Raw genomic sequence first — 21545 nt, forward strand, 5'->3', positions numbered from 1 at the left:
ATAGACCATCTTAGTCACTATAGTTTCTGCACAGATCATGAATGACTGTCCGCCTCATGTTAAACTGCGGTTCTGTGACACGGTTTGTGAAGGGTTTCTGCATGTGACGGTGTTTTTCACAGGAGTGAGTGTTAATTTATATTCTGTTATTTAGATCTCATGCATCGCTGACACTGCAGGATTCAGCAAACTGATTTGTCTTCTGTCATGTGTTGAACAAATATTTCTTATGAAAGAGAAAAAAAAAAAAGTCAATGGTTGTAAAATAAATTACACATTTTGAACAAATGAGTACTGGTTTGTTAAGTGGAAGATGTGAGTTGTTGTCTTCTGCTTTGAGACAGAACTTGAATGACCTGTTCATCACGCTTTAGTCTCGTCTTGTTTAACTGCTTAACCCCCCCCCCCCCCATAAGATGATCCATAGCAGATAATTGCTGAAATGAAAGTGAAAAAGAAGTTTAAAGGGGTGGTTGATTATGATTTCACTTTTCTAACTTTAGTTAGTGTGTAATGTTGCTGTTTGAGCATAAACAACATCTGCAAAGTTACAATACTCAAAGTTCAAAGCAAAGGACGATATTTGCTTTTACAGAAATCACTTTTTAAGAACTACAACAAACGGCTGGTCAACGACATTCCTCCCGGGTTGGTGACATCACTAACCCTAAAATTTACATAAACCCCGCCCCCTGAACACGATTTATAGATCATCAAAACAGAATATGCTAATCAATGACTAGAAGATAACTACACATAAGCTACATAAACTCATCAACTAACCATTCAGAAATGTCCTGTTGCTTCTACATGTTGTCTCTTCTTCTTGAGTCTCTCCATTATTGTCTGACTCCGGTTTGAACATAAAAGGCTAAAAGATTTGAAATTTTCAGTGTGTCTGTGTGAGGTAAAAGAACACAAGCTGTTGAAGCTCTGCCCCCTGTGCCGGGAGCAGCAGCTCATTTGCATTTAAAGGGACAGACACAAAAACGGTGTGTTTTTGCTCACCCTCAAAAAGTGACAATTTCAACATGCTATAAAATATCTGTGGGGTATTTTGAGCTAAAACTTCACATACACACATCAGAGACTTATTTTACATCTTGTGAAAAGGGCATTATACCACCCCTTTAAGTTTACTGTAAAGCAAATGTATTGTACTAAACATCTACATCTATATTTAAAATATATATAATGTAATTTTGTAACTTGTAATGTCTAGCCAAGTTGTTATCACAAAAATTTGAATTCCTATGGGATTTTATTTAGGCGTAATACCAAAAATAGCCACCAGGTGACACATTCTATATAATTTATGCATTCTCCTGTAACAAATCAATACACTTGTCACATCACTTCTATCACAAAACAGTTGTCATATATGTAACGTTGAGTTTCAGACCTTTCCTACGATAGGTGTATTGTCAAGATTAGAACGTTTTATTAAAAAATTGAAATATGACATCGCCCACTAGTGGGAGGAGCCTGCCAAAAAAGGCTTTAAAGTATCGTTTTTATGAGAACGCAATGTCCAATTTAAAAACGGTTTTCACAGGATAAATTTTGTGTTTAAGCTTTCGAATAATACCCAATTTATGGGGTTAACAAAAAGAGTGCGTCAGGTGTGGTGACAAATCAGGTCCTCCTCAAAATCGGGTTCCGTTAAGTGATCCCATTGGCTCTCTTTAGCGCCTGATTAAAATTCCTACCAAAAAAATAAATAAATGCTTTTTGAACTAGGTTATGACCATTAATTAGTTATCTTATGTACTAGCACAGCATACAGATACCAGATTAGCCTGATAGCTTAGTTTATACACGCATTTTCACTTACCCTACATGACAATCATCATTACTGAAATTACCTGTTAAATGCCTTAATAAAAAGAATGCAATGATGTTGAACCATTCACATAATTGGATATTAGTATTATTTATTTATTAATTAACAGTTTATCAAGTGAAAGAAACGTTCGATTTGTTTTATGATGCACTATATAGTAACCTATACATATTTTAAATTAATATCATTCGTATGTACTTAGTATAATCATTAACTGATGGTTGTTAGAGACCCAATTTGTCATGACACCGGCCTAAAGGAATTATAATCGTGCCAGAGCTGTTAAACCTGTAATACCGCTGCCAAAGGTGCGGAGGTATTTTGATTTCACCAGAGACAGAGAGAGAGAGGCATGAATAGCTGTGAATTGCAGGTTAAAACAAAAACACAAAAAAACATACTGTTTTCTTCCCTTTTTCAAGTCTCCACATAATACCATGTTGTTAAAATGTTATGTTAGTGCACGTTTATTAGTTTAACTCTACATCAGAACTCAAGAAGTATTCATTTCAAGTAGTGTGTGTAAGCAGAGCTGGTTCACAGTGAGATGAGATCCAAACTAGATCCCTGCAGTGACGTCATGAATGAATGCACCGCGCATGCGCAGTGGTTAGTGAGTTGCGCTGGCAGGTACACGGAGCACGAGAACACCTGTGCTTGCCGCACGACAAGATGTCTGGATTCGATCACAACCCCTTTGCCGAACCAGTTGATGTCAATCCTTTCCAGGTAAATACCTAATGATTTATTATGTCTTAGGTAATATGTAATATATTTATATTTTTCACTGTGAACCTGTTTGTTTGGTTCGGAGTCACCGGAGAAAGGTGAGCGTGAGAGGGCTCAGCCAATCAAATCTCACTGTTCGGGTTACAAGCCAATCACCTTCCGATGACGATCCAGGAAGTGATTTTTGTTTTTGTTTTAAGTTGTCTTTAAATATAACAACCGAGTTTTTTTCTGACGTCGTGAGCATTTTAACACTGTTTATCATCATTATATAGAGAACCAAGCATTTTGGCATAAACTTTGATCCATCACTTCACGCGATACGTGCACGAAGCTGATACAAACAGGTGCATCTTATTTACCGTGTCGGCTAAGCCAAGTCGTGTTGAGTTTTATTCATTCACAGATATTAACAATTCAGTTTTCACTCGTTCAAATGCTAATTCTTGGTATCGGGTATTAGATTTCTACTAGTAAAAATTTAAATTATTGATACCAACAATGACGTAATCACTCACAGAAATACCTTAAATTACCTTGATATCAAGAATTAATTTTCAACTAGTAAAAACTATAATTCTTGATGTCTGTTATTGTATTTTCACTGGTTAAATGTCACCATTGGCTGCCATACAAATGAATTGTTGATATCGAGAATTGATTTCTTACTTCCAATTTTAATTATCAGAAATACAATTCTTACTAAAAAAAAAAAATCATAATTTTTAATTTATCAATACTTACATGATTACTGGTGCAAATGTATGTTCTTGATCAACAGTTGAATTGCTACTAGAAACATTTTCAGTTTTGATATCAATAATTTGATTCTTACAAGTGTCACATACTAGTCTCATGAATGCGATTGTTATTAGTAAGAAAGGCATTTGAGATATCTGAAATTACTCTCCTAATTATTGATGTCAGAAATAACAAATTTAACATGTTGAAATACGTTTCAACTAGTGAAAATTTAGTTTTTGATATCAGGAATTTATATTTTTACTAGTAACAGTTATTATTGATATCAAAAATTATATTTAATTAGAAATGCATAGCTGAAATGTGAAATAGAAGTGTCTAGTAACTAGTAACAATTAATCTGAATGGCAGCCTTTGGTGACATTTAATTAGTGAAAATACACTTACAGATTTCACTAGTTGAAATTTAATTCTTGATATGAAGAATTTGATTTCTGCAAGTGATGACGTCATTGTTGATATCAAGAATTCACTTTTTTTACTAGTGGAAATTTAATTCCTGATGTCAAGAATTAGCATTTTAACTAGTGAAAATTGACTTGTTGATATCAAGAATATCATACCCTGGGAATGAATAAAAGTCAAACGGCTTGCCATAGTCGGCTGCATTTAATTCACAAAAGAGGAGGGAAAAACACGCTCTGCCAATATCAGATGGGAATATTTTGAGAGATGTCATGGTACATGGCACTCCAGAGTACTTTAAAGAAGGCTTTGGCACCCAAAACGTTCATAACACACAGTGTTTAATGATAGGCAAGTGATATGTGTTGTGCCCGGCAGGATCCATCAGTCACTCAGGTGACCAGCACTGCAGTCGATGGCGTCGGAGAGTTTAACCCGTTCACAGCCGCTGCTCTGGTAAGCCTGACCGTTTCCAATCCTCATCCTACAAACCAACAATCATTTCCCAGTTCCTCGTGTCACAGTACATGCACATCAACAGGATCATATTCCTCTGTCATAATGTGGATCCAAAACGATCCTGCTGCAGAAATTGAAATCCTATTTGAAACGGGAATGACATTTATTCAGAATTTGGTTTGATCTTCAAGACTGACTTAAAATTTTAATTATTGCTCAAACCTAAAAGAATAAAATAGAAGTCCTTTTAAAAACTACAGTAGATAAACTGGAATTCTCACACTTAAGTTCATTTCTCCTTCCTTTTTTCAATATTTGATTGAAGTTTTGAGTTTTCCACTGGAACACTTGTGTTTTATACTGAATGAAATGACAAGCAAAGAGTTTGAATTGAATATTTTCCCTCTCTCTTATTCAGGGTGGAAGCACCATCCCTGTTTCAGTCGCTTCTCAACCAGCGGTCCTCCAGACGACTGTGGAGCCCAGTCCACAAGTTAGTACAATATTCATGCAGAACCGTAATATTTGTAGGCTGATTCATATTTATCATAATACAGCATGAAAGAAGAAAAGCTGCTCGGGGTGTAACGGTACACAGAGGTCCCAGTTCAGTACGTCCCTCTGTTTTGGGGGTCACGGTCCAATAGGAGTTTGGTACATTTACATCTCCGCCATCGTAGCTTACGATGTCATTTTCTTTGCGTGTGAGAGTTCTTTAAAGGCCCCCTGAAATCAAAATGTAATTTTTTTTAGCTTTAAGTATGAATATGTTAGATTTAAATTTATCAATAAGCTGGGCATTTAAAACTCAGTCTCTCACTTCCGCTTAAATGGATCATGGATCATTCCGGACTTCAGCTTCATCACATCTTCTGTCCAATCAGATGCTCTCTAGAATCTAAAGCCCCGCCCCCTATACTATAAATACCACCTGGCCGAAGCGACCATTGTCACGTTATGGAGCAATATGTGTTCAAGTTTTATTCCGTTTTCCAACTGTACATTTGTTAAGAATGAAATGAATGAATCTTCTACTGTTGAATCCAACGTATCATCAGCGCTCGGATTCGCTTCCATGATGCTGTCAGTCTGTGAGGTAAACTAAATGCTATTGGCTAATTGAAAAGGGGGAGGAGCCATTCAATATGTCCCGCCTTAGCTTCCCGTTTCAGTGCAAATTACGTCACGCATCATCATATAAAGCTGCGCGTTCCAAGGCACTTCAGTGGGACTTTAACATGCAGTGACAATGGCGGATACACAAAGTTTTTTCAAGAAATCACGTAAGATGAGCAAGAAAGAGAAAAAGAGTCTACTTCATCTTTCCATTTTTTAATTTTTTTAAATTATTTTTTTAAACCTTTATTTAACCAGGAGAATCCCATTGAGATGAAGAACCTCTTTTGCAAGGGTGACCTGGCCAAGACAGGCAGCAGCATATACAAAATAATACAAACACATAGATACAGACAAATAACACAGAAAACTAAAACTAACACTTTTTTTTACTCTCTAAAAACATTGACATATTAAGGCATCTGCCTCTGTCTTTCATTTTGGATTTAAATGCGTTTAGCGAGATTAATTCAGTGAGTTTCAATGAGGAGACAGAGAGTGACGTGACACCTGAGGATTCATATTTCCATATTTCTCACTGTAGTGAGATTTACACGACACAAATCGCCACATTGCCAAATGATTTTGTCTCATTATAACAGCAAAAACAGCTTAAAATACTCCGTCATTTATAGTTACACAGATAAGAGTAAGACGTCATTCGAAAAGTTCTGTTTTTATTTCTGTACACTCACTATAAAAACAAAACTCTGATGTTTTGGGTTCTGCACTTTTTCCTGTTGTGGTGGTTAGCAAACGGTGAGAGGTTTAGATAAAGGTTTGAGTGAGTAATCAAAGTTTAACCTGATAAAAAAAAATTTATGTATTTAATGTTATCCGTGTTATATTTCATCTGCAATAACAATGTGGACTTTTATAAAGATACGTTTGGCCATTAACTTTTAAATGCATTAATATGAGGAGAGTCTCCGCATGAAAGACCCTCGACTGCAGATCAACGTGCTTCTGCATTTCTCTATGATACAGTAGGAAATGAAATGTATTGAAATGTGGAGGATTTTATCTCTGACTAGATGATTGACAGGCCAGTTTACGTGACAGGACTCGACAGAGCAACAGTATGAACAAGAGTGCAACAGTATACAAGTGCTGTAACAAGTCTCAGTTAGCCTAGCACAGTGCACATAGCAAGTTTTTTTTTTTTTTTTTTTTTTTATCAGAAAAACAAAACAAATAGAATAGTATGCTTGTATAAATTGGTCAGTTGCTGATGAAAAATGGAACATTCAGATTTGAGATAGGTCATTCCTCCAGCTGGGAACAGTCCAGGTAAAGGTCCGTGAGAGTGATTTTGTGCCTCTCTGGGATGATGGCACCACGAGGCGTCGTTCACTTGCAGAACGCAAGCTTCTGGAGGACACAAGTCTGAACTAGCGAGTTTAGGTATAGGGTGCAGAGACAGTGGTTGTCTTATCAGTGCCTTGAATTTGATGCGAGCGGCTATTGGCAGCCAGTGCAAACTGATGAAACTGAGGAAACTCGCTGCTGCTTTCTGGATCAGTTGTTAAGGCTTGATAGTACATGCCGGAAGGCAGAGAGCATTACAATAATCCAGTCTGGAGAGAACAAGAGCTTGGACAAGGAGTTGTGTGGCTTGCTCTGATCTGGAGAAGAATACATGTACCGTTACACCCCTAAACGCTACTGATTTCACATCCTCCCAAAGGCACTCAAACACAGCTTCTCAGGTTGATGTCAGTGTGTTAGTGTGTTAGTGTGTGTGTGGTTCCTCCATCAGGCCGGTGTCGCAGTGTGTAAGTGTGTGTGTGGTTCCTCCATCAGGCCGGTGTGTTAGTGTGTGGTTCCTCCATCAGGCCGGTGTCGCAGCGTGTTAGTGTGTAAGTGTGTGTGTGGTTCCTCCATCAGGCTGGTGTTGCAGCGTGTTAGTGTGTAAGTGTTTGTGTGGTTCCTCCATCAGGCCGGTGTCGCAGCGTGTAAGTGTGTGTGTGGTTCCTCCATCAGGCCGGTGTCGCAGCATGTTAGTGTGTAAGTGTGTGTGTGGTTCCTCCATCAGGCCGGTGTCGCAGCATGTTAGTGTGTACGTGTGTGTGTGTGGTTCCTCCATCAGGCCGGTGTCGCAGCATGTTAGTGTGCAAGTGTGTGTGTGGTTCCTCCATCAGGCCGGTGTCGCAGCATGTTAGTGTGCAAGTGTGTGTGTGGTTCCTCCATCAGGCCGGTGTCGCAGCGTGTTAGTGTGTAAGTGTGTGTGTGGTTCCTCCATCAGGTCGGTGTCGCAGCGTGTTAGTGTGTAAGTGTGTGTGTGGTTCCTCCATCAGGCCGGTGACGCAGCGTGTTAGTGTGTGTGTGGTTCCTCCATCAGGCCGGTGTCGCAGCGTGTTAGTGTGTAAATGTGTGTGTGGTTCCTCCATCAGGCCGGTGTCGCAGCGTGTTAGTGTGTAAGTGTGTGTGTGGTTCCTCCATCAGGCCGGTGACGCAGCGTGTTAGTGTGTGTGTGGTTCCTCCATCAGGCCGGTGACGCAGTGTGTTAGTGTGTGTGTGGTTCCTCCATCAGGCCGGTGTCGCAGCATGTTAGTGTGTAAGTGTGTGTGTGGTTCCTCCATCAGGTCGGTGTCGCAGCGTGTTAGTGTGTGTGTGGTTCCTCCATCAGGCCGGTGACGCAGTGTGTTAGTGTGTGTGTGGTTCCTCCATCAGGCCGGTGTCGCAGCATGTTAGTGTGTAAGTGTGTGTGTGGTTCCTCCATCAGGCTGGTGTCGCTGCGTGTTAGTGTGTAAGTGTGTGTGTGATTCCTCCATCAGGCCGGTGACGCAGTGTGTTAGTGTGTAAGTGTGTTTGTGGTTCCTCCATCAGGCCGGTGTCGCAGCGTGTAAGTGTGTGTGTGGTTCCTCCATCAGGCCGGTGTCGCTGCGTGTTAGTGTGTAAGTGTGTTTGTGGTTCCTCCATCAGGCCGGTGTCGCAGCATGTTAGTGTGTAAGTGTGTTTGTGGTTCCTCCATCAGGCCGGTGTCGCAGCATGTTAGTGTGTAAGTGTGTGTGTGGTTCCTCCATCAGGCCGGTGTCGCAGCATGTTAGTGTGTAAGTGTGTTTGTGGTTCCTCCATCAGGCCGGTGACGCAGCGTGTTAGTGTGTGTGTGGTTCCTCCATCAGGCCGGTGACGCAGTGTGTTAGTGTGTGTGTGGTTCCTCCATCAGGCCGGTGTCGCAGCGTGTTAGTGTGTAAATGTGTGTGTGGTTCCTCCATCAGGCCGGTGTCGCAGCGTGTTAGTGTGTAAGTGTGTGTGTGGTTCCTCCATCAGGCCGGTGACGCAGCGTGTTAGTGTGTGTGTGGTTCCTCCATCAGGCCGGTGTCGCAGCGTGTTAGTGTGTGTGTGGTTCCTCCATCAGGCCGGTGACGGAGCGTGTTAGTGTGTGTGTGGTTCCTCCATCAGGCCGGTGTCGCAGCGTGTAAGTGTGTGTGTGGTTCCTCAATCAGGCCGGTGTCACAGCATGTTAGTGTGTGTGTGGTTCCTCCATCAGGCCGGTGTCGCAGCGTGTTAGTGTGTAAGTGTGTGTGTGGTTCCTCCATCAGGCCGGTGTCGCAGCATGTTAGTGTGTATGTGTGTGTGTGGTTCCTCCATCAGGCCGGTGTCGCAGCGTGTTGGTGTGTAAGTGTGTGTGTGGTTCCTCCATCAGGCCGGTGACGCAGCGTGTTAGTGTGTGTGTGGTTCCTCCATCAGGCCGGTGTCGCAGCGTGTTAGTGTGTAAGTGTGTGTGTGGTTCCTCAATCAGGCCGGTGTCACAGCGTGTTAGTGTGTGTGTGGTTCCTCCATCAGGCCGGTGTCGCAGCGTGTTAGTGTGTAAGTGTGTGTGTGGTTCCTCCATCAGGCCGGTGTCGCAGCGTGTTAGTGTGTAAGTGTGTGTGTGGTTCCTCCATCAGGCCGGTGTCGCAGCTAGTTAGTGTGTATGTGTGTGTGTGGTTCCTCCATCAGGCCGGTGTCGCAGCGTGTTAGTGTGTAAGTGTGTGTGTGGTTCCTCCATCAGGCCGGTGACGCAGCGTGTTAGTGTGTGTGTGGTTCCTCCATCAGGCCGGTGTCGCAGCGTGTTAGTGTGTGTGTGGTTCCTCCATCAGGCCGGTGACGGAGCGTGTTAGTGTGTGTGTGGTTCCTCCATCAGGCCGGTGTCGCAGCGTGTTAGTGTGTAAGTGTGTGTGTGGTTCCTCCATCAGGCCGGTGTCACAGCGTGTTAGTGTGTAAGTGTGTGTGTGGTTCCTCCATCAGGCCGGTGTCGCAGCATGTTAGTGTGTACGTGTGTGTGTGTGGTTCCTCCATCAGGCCGGTGTCACAGCGTGTTAGTGTGTAAGTGTGTGTGTGGTTCCTCCATCAGGCCGGTGTCACAGCGTGTTAGTGTGTAAGTGTGTGTGTGGTTCCTCCATCAGGCCGGTGTCACAGCGTGTTAGTGTGTAAGTGTGTGTGTGGTTCCTCCATCAGGCCGGTGTTGCAGCGTGTTAGTGTGTACGTGTGTGTGTGTGGTTCCTCCATCAGGCCGGTGACGCAGCATGTTAGTGTGTGTGTGTGGTTCCTCCATCAGGCCGGTGTCGCAGCGTGTTAGTGTGTGTGTGGTTCCTCCATCAGGCCGGTGATGCAGCGTGTTAGTGTGTGTGTGGTTCCTCCATCAGGCCGGTGACGCAGTGTGTTAGTGTGTGTGTGGTTCCTCCATCAGGCCGGTGTCGCAGCGTGTTAGTGTGTGTGTGGTTCCTCCATCAGGCCGGTGACGCAGCGTGTTAGTGTGTGTGTGGTTCCTCCATCAGGCCGGTGTCGCAGCATGTTAGTGTGTAAGTGTGTGTGTGGTTCCATAATCAGGCCGGTGTCACAGCGTGTTAGTGTGTAAGTGTGTGTGTGGTTCCTCCATCAGGCCGGTGTCACAGCGTGTTAGTGTGTAAGTGTGTGTGTGGTTCCTCCATCAGGCCGGTGTCGCAGCATGTTAGTGTGTGTGTGTGTGTGTGGTTCCTCCATCAGGCCGGTGTCGCAGCGTGTTAGTGTGTAAGTGTGTGTGTGGTTCCTCCATCAGGCCGGTGTCACAGCGTGTTAGTATGTAAGTGTGTGTGTGGTTCCTCCATCAGGCCGGTGTCACAGCATGTTAGTGTGTGTGTGTGTGTGTGGTTCCTCCATCAGGCCGGTGTCACAGCGTGTTAGTGTGTAAGTGTGTGTGTGGTTCCTCCATCAGGCCGGTGTCACAGCATGTTAGTGTGTGTGTGTGTGTGTGTGGTTCCTCCATCAGGCCGGTGTCGCAGCGTGTTAGTGTGTAAGTGTGTGTGTGGTTCCTCCATCAGGCCGGTGTCACAGCATGTTAGTGTGTGTGTGTGTGTGTGTGGTTCCTCCATCAGGCCGGTGTCACAGCGTGTTAGTGTGTAAGTGTGTGTGTGGTTCCTCCATCAGGCCGGTGACGCAGCGTGTTAGTGTGTAAGTGTGTGTGTGGTTCCTCCATCAGGACAGTGTCGCAGCGTGTTAGTGTGTAAGTGTGTGTGTGGTTCCTCCATCAGGCCGGTGTCACAGCATGTTAGTGTGTACGTGTGTGTGTGTGTGGTTCCTCCATCAGGCCGGTGTCGCAGCGTGTTAGTGTGTAAGTGTGTGTGTGGTTCCTCCATCAGGCCGGTGTCACAGCGTGTTAGTGTGTAAGTGTGTGTGTGGTTCCTCCATCAGGCCGGTGTCACAGCGTGTTAGTGTGTAAGTGTGTGTGTGGTTCCTCCATCAGGCCGGTGTCACAGCATGTTAGTGTGTACGTGTGTGTGTGTGTGGTTCCTCCATCAGGCCGGTGTCGCAGCGTGTTAGTGTGTAAGTGTGTGTGTGGTTCCTCCATCAGGCCAGTGTCGCAGCGTGTTAGTGTGTAAGTGTGTGTGTGGTTCCTCCATCAGGCCGGTGTCACAGCGTGTAAGTGTGTAAGTGTGTGTGTGGTTCCTCCAGGCCGGTGTTGCAGTGTGTTAGTGTGTAAGTGTGTGTGTGGTTCCTCCATCAGGCCGGTGTCGCAGCGTGTTAGTGTGTAAGTGTGTGTGTGGTTCCTCCATCAGGCCAGTGTCGCAGCGTGTTAGTGTGTAAGTGTGTGTGTGGTTCCTCCATCAGGCCGGTGTCACAGCGTGTAAGTGTGTAAGTGTGTGTGTGGTTCCTCCAGGCCGGTGTTGCAGTGTGTTAGTGTGTAAGTGTGTGTGTGGTTCCTCCATCAGGCCGGTGTCGCAGCATGTTAGCGTGTTAGTGTGTAAGTGTGTGTGTGGTTCCTCCATCAGGCCGGTGTCGCAGCGGGACAGGCGGAGCTCATCCGTCAGCAAGCGGAGCTGGAGAAGAAAGCAGCGGAGCTGGAGCGTAAAGAACAGGAGCTTCGGGATCGAGACACTGCACGAGGCGAGACACTACAATTCAACTCACTTCGCGTTTATTTGTATAGCGCTTTTCACAATACACATCATTTCAAAAGCAGCTTCACAGAAAGTGTACGAGTCCACATTACAATTTAGAGTGATCTGTTATCAGAGGGAACTGTCTAAGTTATGTATTTCAGAATTGTACATATACAAAATCACAGTTAGCTAAAAGTTTATTAATGTAAACAACGTAATAATTTAATGCAGAAACAATGAGCTCATTGAAGTAATGAACACTACAGCTCTGATCTCACTCTGTAGATGTTCTTCTGCACTCTTGACATGAAGGAATGTTTGCTTGCAGGTAAAGAAAACAACTGGCCACCTTTGCCCAGGTTTCTCCCCATAAAACCTTGCTTTTATCAGGATTTTAATGAAGAAATTCCTGTGGAATATCAACGGGTTTGCAAGATGATGTACTACCTCTGGATGTGTAAGTGAACACAGACTTAATGGAATATCATGGAATAGTTGCAATCGAAATGATTCAACCCCCATTTAGGTTTATTGGTAAAATGTACAAACTTTTAGCTGTTTGCAATGAACAAATCAAACAAAAGTAATTGAAATAGCTCAACACAACAAATGTTTCAAGTGGTTTCCCCAAATTCAACTTAAAATGCAACTTTTAATGACTCCTGCTGTCTCAAAATTATTCAACCCCTTCATGGCAAGCATCTTTAGTACTTAGTAAAACACCCTTTTGCTGTTATGAGCTGCTGCAAACGAGCTGTATAACCAGACACCAGCTTCTGGTAGCGTTTCTGAGGAATCTGAGCCCGTTCCTCATGAGCAATGGCCTCCAGTTCAGTAATATTCTTGAGTTTGCGTGCTGCAACGTCCTCCTTCAAATCCCACCAGAGATTTTCTGTGGGGTTCAAGTCATGTGACTGTGATGCCACTGTATCTTCCAGGACTTCTTCTGCAGAACACTAAAGCCCTATTCGCACGGGATTAGTATTACCTGGTGAGCTCTAGTCATTTGTAATAATTGCGGAGGTTGTCTGTGATCTTAATCCCGTGCGAATCGCCCATGTCTGTAATTTGTAAAGTAAAAATTCCCCCGCAAATGCCCTACCATATTTCGCCGAACACCGAGGTCCTGTGATACTATTAGTCCCGTGCGAATCGGCATCTCTGTGATTTGGCGGGGTCGTTTATCATTTTTACAAGGTTTTTGTTTCCTGTGCGCTTTTTTATCCATCTTTCGTGAAGAATGGAGGCTGGAGTGTTTTGATAGTATTTTGGGTGCTGGGTCATATCGCTATCCACCGTACAACTATACAATTTGCAGAAAGAGAAAGCTGAAAACCATCAGAAGAGCAAAAACATAAAGAATGATTAGATGGAGATGGATGACATGTATAGCAGCGGTAAGGAACATTCTTCTGTTTATGTTATATCATACAGCTAGACCTATAACGACAAGACATTTCCAAGCAATTGCCTATTGACATCACATCCGGGAGATAAGTCAGTAAATTCGAGTAAAATCACAGGCTTCGCTTATCAGACGAAATTCAGATGTGGGGAGTAATTTCTAAATCACATGAGGTCTCCAGATAATATTAATCCAGTACGAATAGGGCTTAACGGATTAGTTCACCTCAAAATGAAAATTTCCTGATAATTTACTCACCCCAATGCCATCAAAGATGTTCATGTCTTTCTTTCTTCAGTGGAAAATAAATTAAGTATTTTGAGGAAAACATTTCAGGATTTTTCTCTACACAATGGACTTCAATGGCAGCATGTTAAAGTTCAAAAAAATGTTGCCATTAAGCCTGATTTGCAATGCGGGTTGAATAATTTCGGTTACAGTTACAATTACAAATTTACAGAATTTCTTGCTATAATCATATTTGTGTAAAAATAAAAATGTTTTAGCATTTGCATTCTGAATATTTCATGCATTTCATGAAGTTTTATACTGCTAATTGTATCCAGTGTAGTATGTCACCCGAGTATTCCATGCATGCAGAAGATGTGTGTACTGTGCAAAAGCTCTGTTGGCTTTTATTATTTGATCATGTTTAAGTTATGCAAATGGTTAATTATTTGTATGACTACATCACAAAGAGTCAAGTCTTGTAAAAGCATTAGATTGAAAACAGAAATTTCATAAAGTGTGTAAATAATAGAAACGCAGTTCAAAATGGCCTTTCTTTAAATGCAAATGTTCTTTGAGTATTTCATTTGTGCAGGTTAAGCATATATACTCACTATACTCCTAATTACAAGAAGAAGAAGAAAGTGCTCTTAAACTGGGTGTGTGACACGCTGTGGAATGGGGTTTGGCCGAAAATATTTTTTGTTTAGCTTTAACCTCTGCATACTACATGCTGCAAAATAGTTTGAGGAGTACGGTTGTATGCTAGTAGCAATGCTTGTTAGCAAACATTTGAGGAAATGCTCATGCTCTGCGTAAGCCTGGATAATAATGCACATGTTGTTGTTCCACAGACCACAGTGTGACGCTGTTCCTGAACCTGCTGGCCTGTCTGGTGTATTTCTCTGTCGACAATACAAAAGGAGTTGACTTCGGACTCGCAATCCTCTGGTTTCTTTTGTTCACTCCCGTCGCGTTCCTCTGCTGGTACCGACCCGTTTACAAGGCCTTTAAGTGAGTTCAATGTTGAGATGTTGCATTGTGACATTATTATTTTGGTAACACTTTACAATAAGGTTCATTAGTTAACATTAGTTACAGTTAATAAACTAATAAATGCTGAACAAGTATTGTTCATTCTTAGTATGTTAAGTAATATAGTTAACATGAACTAAGAATGAACAATTCTTCTTCAGCATTTATTAATCCTAGTTAATATTAATTACAACATTTACTAATACGTTATTCGGTAACACTTTATTTTACAGTGTCCTTGTTACATATGTTACATGTACTTACCATAGTAATAACAGTACATTATGCATAATTACATGCAACTAACCCTCAACCAAACCCTAATCCTACCCTAACCCTATAGTAAGTACATGTAGTTCATTAATATTACTCAGTACTTAAATATATAATTACACTGTAACAATGACACCTTAAAATAAAGTGTAACCCGTTATTCTAATCAAAGGTTGTATTAGTTAACGTTAGTTAAAGGGACACTTCACCCATTTGCATTAAGCTTTGCATTGTTAGAAACCCAGTCATACTATTGAATGGTCGTGCAACACTCTCTCATTTTCCCCTGAGACGGGAGAAATCTGTTATTTAGTGTGTTATTTAGTCTGCGGCAAAGAATTTCAACGATGACAATTTCTCCTGGACGAAATCTCTGAATCAGACGAGGACACGGACGTTTGTGTTGAGAACTATCCTAGTTTCGCACCGCATATGTTCTGACTGAACATCCAGGTTCCATGCAATAATTCACCTTTTCGAAAGAAATACAAACGAGGAGTAATGCACTAATGAGTTCGCCAACTAACTAGACATTTTGTGTGAATGTGAAATGAATTTCAAGCTCTGGTAGTAGCTAGCCTTGTAGACGGAAGAGTGATTTCTCTTATAGGCAGATATGCGCTTTCTGGATTAGTGGGAGTGGCTTGCGGAGCTGTGCAATGTGGTGCATTGTGGGAGTTGTTGTCTTTCATACAAATGCGTCCTGAAGTTATTTTTTGTCTTTTCTCGGTCACGAAGGCACCAAATTCAAAAATTATTTTACATTTCGACTACATATATGACCCACTTTAAATAAAAAACAATGTTCAAATGGGTGAAATGACCCTTTAATGCACTGTGAACTAACATGAACAGCTGTATTTTTATTAACTAACATTAACAAAGATTATTCATTGTTAGTTCATGTTAGTTAATACATTAACTAATGTTAAATAATGAACCTTATTGTAAAGTGTTACCATTATTTTTTAGTCTCACTCTCCCTTAAAATTTAAATATAAAGTGGTACAACAAATACTACCATGAAATATCATTATCTTTTTTACATTACAATAAAGAGAGTGACATTTTTAAAGTCATAACAGTTTGTGAGGGAAAGTCGAACGGTGAACGGGTAAAAACACTGAACTTATAGATATCACTGTAGATCACCCAGTACATTAGGACAGTTGTTTTGTGTTACAAGTTTAAATATGCACTAATTTGCATAGATTTCCAGAACAGAAATCTGAACACTGAACAAAGCTGATTCAATATTCTTGTTTCATTTGATCTTGTTAACATTTTTAATGAGGAGATTTTGGAGAAATCCAAAATCTGAAATCCGAGAAATCCGAAATCCAAAATCACCAATTTTATCACACAAATCAGAAAATACTGTCTACATCCATAAAAATCACCATGTTTTTAGGATTGAAATGTTAAATCTGAACAAACCTCTCTGTAAAAACCTTCAGAATATAGATAGGAATAAAGCTGTAAAGTTTGGTGTCTGTAAAGCTGCTAAAGTGCAGATTTCTGAAGAAAACTCATTTTGAGAAAACAGCCTTTAAAGACGCACACAGTGAAATTAAACACTTAAATGTGTTGGATGTTTTCTTTCCACTACTTTGAAAGATGACAAGTTATGGAAGCAAAATAGCCCAAAATATCAGTGCAAAATCCAAATGATGTGTATACTTAATTACAGTTTATATATTGTATATGTATAAATATATGTGTGTATGTATATATATATATATGTATGTATGTATGTATGTATGTATGTATGAAGAGTTCAGATGCAAAAGCCTCTAAGTGCCATCTGAAATTTTCTTCTAGAATGATCATTTCTGTAAAGCTTGTATATTTAAGTTCAATAATTTCACTTAAATGGCAATGCAAATTACCTATTAATTGTCATTTAAGTGAAATTACTGAACTTAAATATACAAGCTTTACAGAAATGATCATTCTAGAAGAAAATTTCAGATGGCACTTAGAGGCTTTTGCATCTGAACTCTTCATATATATATATCTCCACACTGAATGTATAATATTAGTCATGACAGGTTGATTATTGACAGGTTACACTTTAAAAAACATTTTTAAAGAAAGTATCATCATCTCAGCTGTAACTTTTCTTTTGTTTTGCAGATCTGACAGCTCCTTCAGTTTCTTCTTTTTCTTCTTCATTTTCTCCTTCCAAGTAATCACGTACATCATTCAGAGCGTGGGGATCCCTGGCTGGGGGAACAGGTGAGTCTCTCCGTCTGTGGATCGCTCTGGGTTACGTGTGTGATCTGAATCTTTACGTGTTCTTCCTCTCGGCATCTTTCTTAGACTGATCGCCGCCTCATAATCTGTCGGTGTGTTGGGTTTCCGGGTCTCTCTCTGTGAGTGTGTGAATCATCCTGTACTCTTCTCAGCAATGTGCATTCTTCATTCACACTTTCATACTGTTTACTAGGGGTGCATCAATATGTATTGTAGATAGTGACAATATGTATGGTGTATAGTTCACCCGAAATGGAAATTTCGGTTTTAGTTGAGTTTTAGTGTCAGAACGTCATTAAACTGCTATATATAATATTGAATATAATGTATAATAATGCAATGGGGGAATATTTGTGGGTCCTGATAATGCCAAATGTCTTGTTACCAGTATAAAGTGCCTACATTATTTTAAATATATCTAGTCAGTGACAGAGATCAAGCATATTCGTCTAAAATAATTCAGTATTTTCAGCTTCAGAATCATGAATATTGTTATTCTGGTGTCTCTATTGTCCTGTGCTTTGGGTTTCAGCACCAAGTCCAAGACTATTCATTTACACACAAATGTAATATCAAATTTAGCATTTTAATCAACAGTAAAAAAAAAATTGCTAATCTCTGAGTATCGCAATAATATCGCATCGTGAGTTTAATATCCCGTAACATTCACACTTTCTTCTTAAGCTCTTTCTGAGGCAAACATTGCTATTAATATCCTACAAATCTCTAACCATCATTTCAAATGAATGATAGCTGAAATCTGTGCTTGCTGAGGAGAGGTGTGGGGTTACTTCCTAAACCAAGAAGTTGATCATATTGTATGTTTGGTGGGTTTTGTAAGCATGTCAAGTCATGTCACCTTTATTTATATAGCGCTTTTTACAACACAGATCGTTTCAAAGCGGCTTTACAGTGATAACAGGAAAATAATGAGACAAAGTTTGTTTCTAGAAGATAATAGCATCACAGTCCAGCTTAAGTAAATTCAGTGATGGTTCATTTGTGGTGTAAAAAAGTTATTAATTTAGTTCATTTATATATATAGCCGCTCTAGTCATCGTCCAGCTCAGTTCAGTTGGTGTCAGATCAGTAATATTGTTGAATATTAAATTGCGCATGTGGATGTTGAATGATCAGTAATGTGCTGATATGATTGTGTGTCAGTGGCTGGATCACGGCGATCACTGTGATCGGGACTAATAAAGCCGTGTCAGTCTTCATGATGCTGGTCGCTGCTTTCTTCTCGGCCAACGCCATGCTGGCCGTCGTCTTACTCAAAATGGTAAGTTGGACACAGTTTTATTGCAGTTTTTATTATGGTTTTATTCATATTTTGAATTAGCTTTTATTTTTGTGTTTAGTTTGTTCATGTTAATTTTAGTTTCATTTTTAGGAGTTTCGTGATGTGCTTTTGTCATTTTATTAGTACTTTTTTTTTGGTTACACTTTATTTTAAGGTGTCATTGTTGGAGGAATTATATTATTTAAGTTCTGAGTAATAATAATTAACTACATGTACTTACTATAGGGTTAGGGTAGGATTAGGTTTTGGTTGAGGGTTAGTTGCATGTAATTATGCATAATTTACTGTTATTACTATGGTAAGTACATGTAACAATGTAACAAGGACACTGTAATATAAAGTTTAACCTTATATATATATTACTATTTAGGTCTCATTTTTTTTTTAAGCTTTAGTTAGGGTTTTTATTTATTTCCAGTTAATAATTTTAGTGCTTATTTCAACTTATTTCAGTTTATTGCCAAGACAACTTTTCAAGTTTTTCAAGTGATAGAAGCATTGCTTACGCTCAAGTATAATAACACGATCATCAAACATTAAACTGCATATAAATCAAAACTGCCCAACATTCCTGAATGAAATGTGGAACAGACGAAGAGGAAACGACTGAAGCCGATGGACTTGATTCCACTCGTTCTGTGCTTTGATTATCATTCTACATCTGATACTCTTGTACACTCTCTTGGTTTTATTCATATTTTTTATGCTTAGTTTGTCAAAGTTAATTTTAGTTGAATTTTTATGAGTTTCATTATGTGCTTTTGTCATTTTATTAGTTCATATATATATATATATATATATATATATATATATATATATAAAATATTTTTTTTTTTTTTTTTTTTTTAAGCTTTAGTTAGGGTTTTTGTTTATTTCCAGTTAATAAATTAAGTGCTTCAACTTAAACATAACTTTTCAAGTTTTTCAGCTATGTATATTTTATTTGAGCTTTTTTTTACCCTTATGTTGTGTTTGGGTCATTTTGACCCGGAGAGGGTTTTTTTTTTTCCTCAAAAATGTTGCTGTTGCGCATCTTCTGAAAGAGTACAGACTCTTCGGATTAAAAGACAAGTGAAGAAGAAGCAGAAAGAAGTGATGGAAGCATTGCTTATATGTAAAATAACGTGATCATCAAACTGCATTTACAGGTGCTGGTCATAAAATTAGAATATCATCAGAAAGTTTATTTATTTCAAGAATTCAACTTAACAGGTGAAACTAATATATTATATAGACTCATTACATGCAAGTGAGATATTTCAAGCCTTTATTTGTTATAATTTTGATGATTATGGCTTACAGCTTATGAAACCCACGAAATCAAAATCCCAGAAAATTAGAATATTACATGAAATCACACAGTAATAACACAGTGATACCATGGTCATTGAACCAGGTTTTGGTTCTTTTGGCAGTGTGGGCCGGTGCAAATCCTGCTGGAAAATGAAGGAAGCATGAAGTGCTCTGAACATGTCCTGGTAGACGGCTGCGTTGACTCTGGATTTGATAAAGCACAGTGGACCAAAGTCCTCTTTTCTGATGAGAGCAAATTTTGCATCTCATTTGGAAACCAAGGTCCCAGAGTCTGGAGGAAGAATGGAGAGGCACACAATCCAAGATGCTTGAAGTCCAGTGTGAAGTTTCCACAGTCTGTGTTGGTTTGGGGAGCCATGTCATCAGCTGGTGTTGGTCCACTGTGCTGTCCACTCAACGCAGCCGTCTACCAGGACATTTCCAGAGCACTTCATGCTTCCTTCAGCAGACAAGCTTTATGGAGATGCTGACTTCATTTTCCAGCAGGATTTGCACCGGCCCACACTGCCAAAATAACCAAAACCTGGTTCAATGACCATGGTATCACTGTGTAATTACTGTGTGATTTCATGTAATATTCTAATTTTCTGGGATTTTGATTTTGTGGTTTTCACAAGCTGTAAGCCATAATCATCAAAATTATAACAAATAAAGGCTTGAGATATCTCACTTTGCATGTAATGAGTCTATATAATATATTAGTTTCACCTGTTAAGTTGAATTCTTGAAATAAATCAACTTTTTGATGATATTCTAATTTTATGACCAGCACCTGTAAATCAAAACAGACGAAGAGGAAACGACTGAAGCCGATGGACTTGATCCTGCTCCTCCTGTGCTTCATCGTTCTGCATCCGATACGCTCTTGTTCACTGACTTTGCTGTGTGTTTTCAGGTTCACTCCATGTACAGGCACACGGGCGCGAGCTTCCAGAAGGCCCAGGACGAGTTTTCTCAAGGTGTCATCACTAACCGAAGCTTCCAGTCCGCCGCCGCCACAGCCGCCACTTCAGCCTTTCAGTAACATCCAGAGATAACACCAAACCTCCAGCGCGAGGACCAGCTGTGTTCAGGGCTTCTCGAAGCATGTTTAGGTGAAAGTTACCTGGCTCTCGATCGGTGAGACTTGTACTCCTCATGTAATGAAGGCTATATATATACAGGTGGTTTTATGCAAAAGTTACATTAAGTTAAAGTGTTTCAAACAGCACTGTTTAATTGAATTTTATTTTGATGTTACAACATCGTTACAATAGTCAATCCACTTTCCAGTTATTGTCCCTGTCATGTGTATTTAGGAATCTTTCATATCGTTGTATGTTGAATTATTCTACTCTTTGATTTAGTCCAGCTGAACGTATTGAATGTCATCTGATAATCTCAGTTATGGTTTTACAATATTTGAACAAACAAGAAACATATTTATCTTTACGCTGAAGTTCTGCTTATCTGTTTGTTACATCCTCAAACTGACGTGATGATTTTGCAGTGTTCTTAATTACGAACAAAATATGTATATATTTATAAATGAATCGATTTTATTTTACTGTGGTTCAATTGGGTGGACTTCTGTTTTATGAGTTATTGTTGAATAAACGTATTCAGATTATGTTGTTCGTTGCTGTTTCTATATATTCCGTATATAATGTATTAAATTATAGGATATATTATAAAGTGGGGTCTAAACTTATTTTGATAAACATGATACAATCTAACTTTAAGAGTACTTTTTGAATTCTGTGTAATGGTTGAATTTAGGTCGAAACAATGTATCCAACATCAGTTAATAATGTCAGTGATATTTAATCAAAACATTTTAAAGTCAGTAGAAGTGAACTGTCTGAAGAAGAAAATAAAGCATAACTGACTCAGAAAGAGCTGAAATATCAAGATACTGTCATGCAAGTACATTTAGTTTTATTTTGATATAGTCTCGAATCCTTAAAGGATTCTTTAACGATTATCAAATCAGGCATGAATTCCTTAAGGAGAATACATAGTGTCTTATGTCAAGAAACATTTAGTTAATATTTAGATGCAGGTGAATTACTACTAGATAAAGTTTGTCAAGAA

The 21545-nt window shown here is 40.0% G+C and overlaps 2 protein-coding genes across 9 annotated transcripts in view; both read left to right on the forward strand.

Annotated features, from left to right (window-relative positions):
- The window catches only part of myo9aa (myosin IXAa), a 178714-nt gene extending 178410 nt beyond the window's left edge, over window positions 1-304 (forward strand). For 7 of the 8 annotated variants that reach the window (XM_079864907.1, XM_079864909.1, XM_079864912.1 and 4 more), the window contains one exon: window positions 1-282. This exon is cut by the window's left edge and continues 1451 nt beyond it. The gene's annotated coding sequence lies outside the window, so the exon portion shown is untranslated. The other variant, XM_079864914.1, reaches the window with a different exon arrangement.
- Window positions 305-2397: 2093 nt separating this feature from the next.
- Window positions 2398-21185, forward strand: scamp2l (secretory carrier membrane protein 2, like). The gene is made up of 9 exons (XM_079864945.1): window positions 2398-2572; window positions 4118-4195; window positions 4617-4691; window positions 11548-11662; window positions 11987-12115; window positions 14146-14305; window positions 16736-16837; window positions 18020-18137; window positions 20368-21185. Exons 1-9 carry the CDS (start codon window positions 2432-2434, stop codon window positions 20494-20496), a joined length of 1047 nt encoding a protein of 348 aa, XP_079721071.1. The 5' UTR covers window positions 2398-2431; the 3' UTR covers window positions 20497-21185.
- Window positions 21186-21545: the final 360 nt, after the last annotated feature.

This window comes from Squalius cephalus, assembly GCF_949319135.1.
Source record: "Squalius cephalus genome assembly, chromosome: 3".
NCBI lineage: Eukaryota > Metazoa > Chordata > Actinopteri > Cypriniformes > Leuciscidae > Squalius > Squalius cephalus.

What these genes read in the sequence shown, in the direction of transcription:
- scamp2l (XM_079864945.1), top strand. Translation starts at nt 2,432, where the DNA reads ATGCACCGCGCATGCGCAGTGGTTAGTGAGTTGCGCTGGCAGGTACAC. An exon ending in GGATCGAGACACTGCACGAG is followed by an intron (nt 11,663 to 11,986) that starts GCGAGACACTAC and finishes GTTTGCTTGCAG; the next exon opens with GTAAAGAAAACAACTGGCCA. An exon ending in GATGTACTACCTCTGGATGT is followed by an intron (nt 12,116 to 14,145) that starts GTAAGTGAACAC and finishes GTTGTTCCACAG; the next exon opens with ACCACAGTGTGACGCTGTTC.